The sequence below is a fragment of the Anoplophora glabripennis genome, unplaced genomic scaffold (genome assembly GCF_000390285.2).
Source record: "Anoplophora glabripennis isolate ALB-LARVAE unplaced genomic scaffold, Agla_2.0 scaffold3391, whole genome shotgun sequence".
In the NCBI taxonomy this organism is placed as follows: Eukaryota; Metazoa; Arthropoda; class Insecta; order Coleoptera; family Cerambycidae; genus Anoplophora; species Anoplophora glabripennis.
In genome coordinates this window covers 5,586-8,671 of record NW_019419464.1, presented here as the reverse complement: position 1 = coordinate 8,671, position 3,086 = coordinate 5,586, and the positions used below count along the sequence as shown (strand labels likewise).

Here is a 3,086-nt window from a genome sequence, read left to right as displayed (position 1 = left end):
ACTTTATGAGAGCACTTTTTAAAGCTTAAAATCTCTACTTTAAGATGGTGCATTTTATTTTTCTTAAAAAATTGAAAAATTAGTTGAAAAAAAAAAAAAATAAAAATATTTCATGAAAAATCCGTGAAATTTATTGTTAAATAAAGTTTAATAATGTACCAAATTTTTTTTTTGTTTGTTTAAAAAACCATCAAAGAATTAAGTTAAGACCTTAAAAAATAAATCCAGCGAAAAATATTTTTTTATTATAGTAATAAGTGGAAAATTGTTATNTTTTTTTGTGTTTTTTTTTTCAATTTTATTAGCTTAAAGTTTAATTGCCCAGTTATTTTTGAAGAAGAGCAAGAACTCGATGAGATTTAAAAATTAATTATTTTGTAATAAATTTGTTTTTTAAAAAATAAAACATATTTTCAATAAAATCTCTTCAGCTATTTATAATTTTCATTTTTCGAATATCTATATTACAAATATGAGTGAGTTTGATTTAAAATCAATAATTGTTAAATAAATTGTTTAAAATAGTTGAGCATATTGGATCAGCCATTTTGAATTTTCATATTTTGGCATCATATTCTTGTTTAGCGACGGCAAAAACCCCTGTATTACAAATCTAAGCGAGTTTGATTTAGAATCAATAATTGTTAAATAAATTGTTTAAAATAGTCGGCCATATTGGATCAGTCATTTTGAATTTTCATTTTCCGACTTCATATTCTTGTTCAGCGACATCGAAAACCCCTATATTGTCAATTTGAAAGAATTCGATTAAAAATTCATTGCATTATTTTAAAAGTTCTTAAAAAAACTATTTATTATTGTTTAAACAATTAAAAAACAATTAGCGTACAAAAATAAGTTTATAACTTTTTTCTAATACTTATCTCCAAGTAATTTCAAAAGGTTTTAGGAAAATCCATGCTTCCCATAATTATTTCGAAATAATGCGTAATTTTAAGCTATCTTGACTCCACTATATTCCAAAAACTTATAACACTGATGTATTAAATACGCTAAAAAATATACCTGGACTAAATTCCAACGCAATACCTCGTTTTTTCTTATTTTGGGAAACATACGATTAAAACTTGATTTTAAAAAATCGTTCTTTGAGGGCCTATATCTCAAGAACAAAAGATGATGGTCCATATAGTCCATATAGATTTTTTACATGTCAAAATATATTTCAGTAAACAAAGAAACGTAAGAATTAGGAAAAATTCAGTAGAATTGAATGAACTATTTCACCCCAGCTGAATGTTGGGGCTTCATATTCAAAATAGTTTTATTTGTCTGTGAACAGTTGCGTACTGAGATGCAGAGAAATAAAGAATATTTTTTAAAAAATTCCAAAAATAATTTGCAAATATTATAAATGAAAGCTACTTACCGCAAGTACCTAGCGGTCAACGTTTTTGTTATCATGTTCACTGACAATTTCTTATCATCGGACTTCTCTACATCGTTGTAAATTTGAATGGTGCGAAGCCATCCGGACATCAAAAAATTAGATTGGATCAGAAGAAGTGAAAAATTTATCAAACATCTTCCAAACAAATTTAATAGAAACTGTGAAAATTTAAAATCATATTTAAAAATAAAATTTAAACATTCATAGCTTTCTACAGGATGTAACTAAGATGTTTAGTCAAATTTTAATACAGGGTTCTGCGCAACGAATTAAATAAAAAAAGTTTGTTTATAAACATGGGTTCACAAATGCTTCGTTTTGGAATGTTAAAGTTAAAAAAGACAATTCTTTTTTAATTTCAAGAAAACGGCAGAAGCGACTTCATGCAAATTTGTTAAGGTTGGTACAAAGCTTAACAAGTAGACACAGGGTGTTACGATTAAAACTTCCCACTTGGAAAATATTGGAATTAAAAAAAAACAAAAAAAACAGAGACGTTTTGTTGTCTTGGAAGCTACCCCTTAGGCAGAGGCGTAAAATACCCTTAAACTTTAAATGGCACCCTATGTTGAGTGACGCTTCATTTTAAAACTTTTTCAATATGACTTTTTAATTTTTGGTTTGGATACGACAATAAAATAATCACTTAATGAATAAAACAAAATATCAATGAATGAAAGAATTTTATTTTATTAAATGTTCAAATTGGTTTCCCTCCGCTTCCATACAATAATAAAATATTTACTCCACTTCCTAACGAATATTTCAAAGCATTTCGTGCGTTAATTGACAACATTCTTCAACAATTCGTCAAATATGTCCCGCTTGAAAAGACGTGTCTTTTTCTTTTTTTTTTAATTCCGATATTTTCCAGGTGAGAAGTTTAAATTGAAACACCCTGCATGAACAGCATATTTATCGAAACACGCTTGAGCATCTATTTGTTCGAAGTCGTTCTAAATTGAACAAACTTAATCTGCAATAAACACAACTTTCATGTTAAGTTAATTGAACAATTATTACAATGTAAATAGTGCAGTTCTATTTTAGTTAAAATTAGTTTTCATTGAAAAGTGCGTCTGAATTTTTAACATTTAACACAAAATATCTAATTTAAGAAGGGGTCACAACTTCAAAATGTTTGGGAACTACTGATTTAGGGTAACTGTTTTACTTAAATTTGACAGTGTATTATGGTTCAGTTGGAGGTTCAAGCTGCCTATCAATTTAAATTTTACATAAATTAACTTGACCCTGAATCTAACCTTTCGATATCGATACTCACATAATCTATTATCTTGGTGTTGGCCACATAGGTAGTACCAGCTATTATAATGCTATGACCGCCCACCACCAACCACATGGTTAATATCCTGAAACCTTGCAAACACTTTAGTTTGTTGTAGTCCGTATTCCTTATAGGTTTTCTCAAAGATTCCCAGTTGCTTAGAACTGATAGAACAGTGATGATATCTAGCAAACATAAGATTCAGAGGTCATATTGTTTTAATACGGGGTGTCCCATAACCACATGATCAAAAAGGTACTGCCGCTCAAAAGAAGACGATTTGACCTAACTTCCATTAAGAAAAAATGTTTGGCTCCTCTGCTATTGACTGTCAAAGTTCTTGAAAACAGAAATGTTTTTTGTAATATCTGGAGATTGTTACGATGG

The 3,086-nt window shown here is 28.5% G+C and overlaps 1 protein-coding gene across 1 annotated transcript; it reads right to left on the bottom strand.

The window, feature by feature from the left end:
* Positions 1 to 1,390: 1,390 nt before the first annotated feature.
* LOC111692774 lies at positions 1,391 to 2,884 on the bottom strand (the record flags this gene model as incomplete). The annotated part of the gene is made up of 2 exons (XM_023456889.1): positions 1,391 to 1,569; positions 2,697 to 2,884. Coding segments are annotated over 2 exons (367 nt in total), but the record flags the coding sequence as incomplete, so codon positions are not given.
* Positions 2,885 to 3,086: the final 202 nt, after the last annotated feature.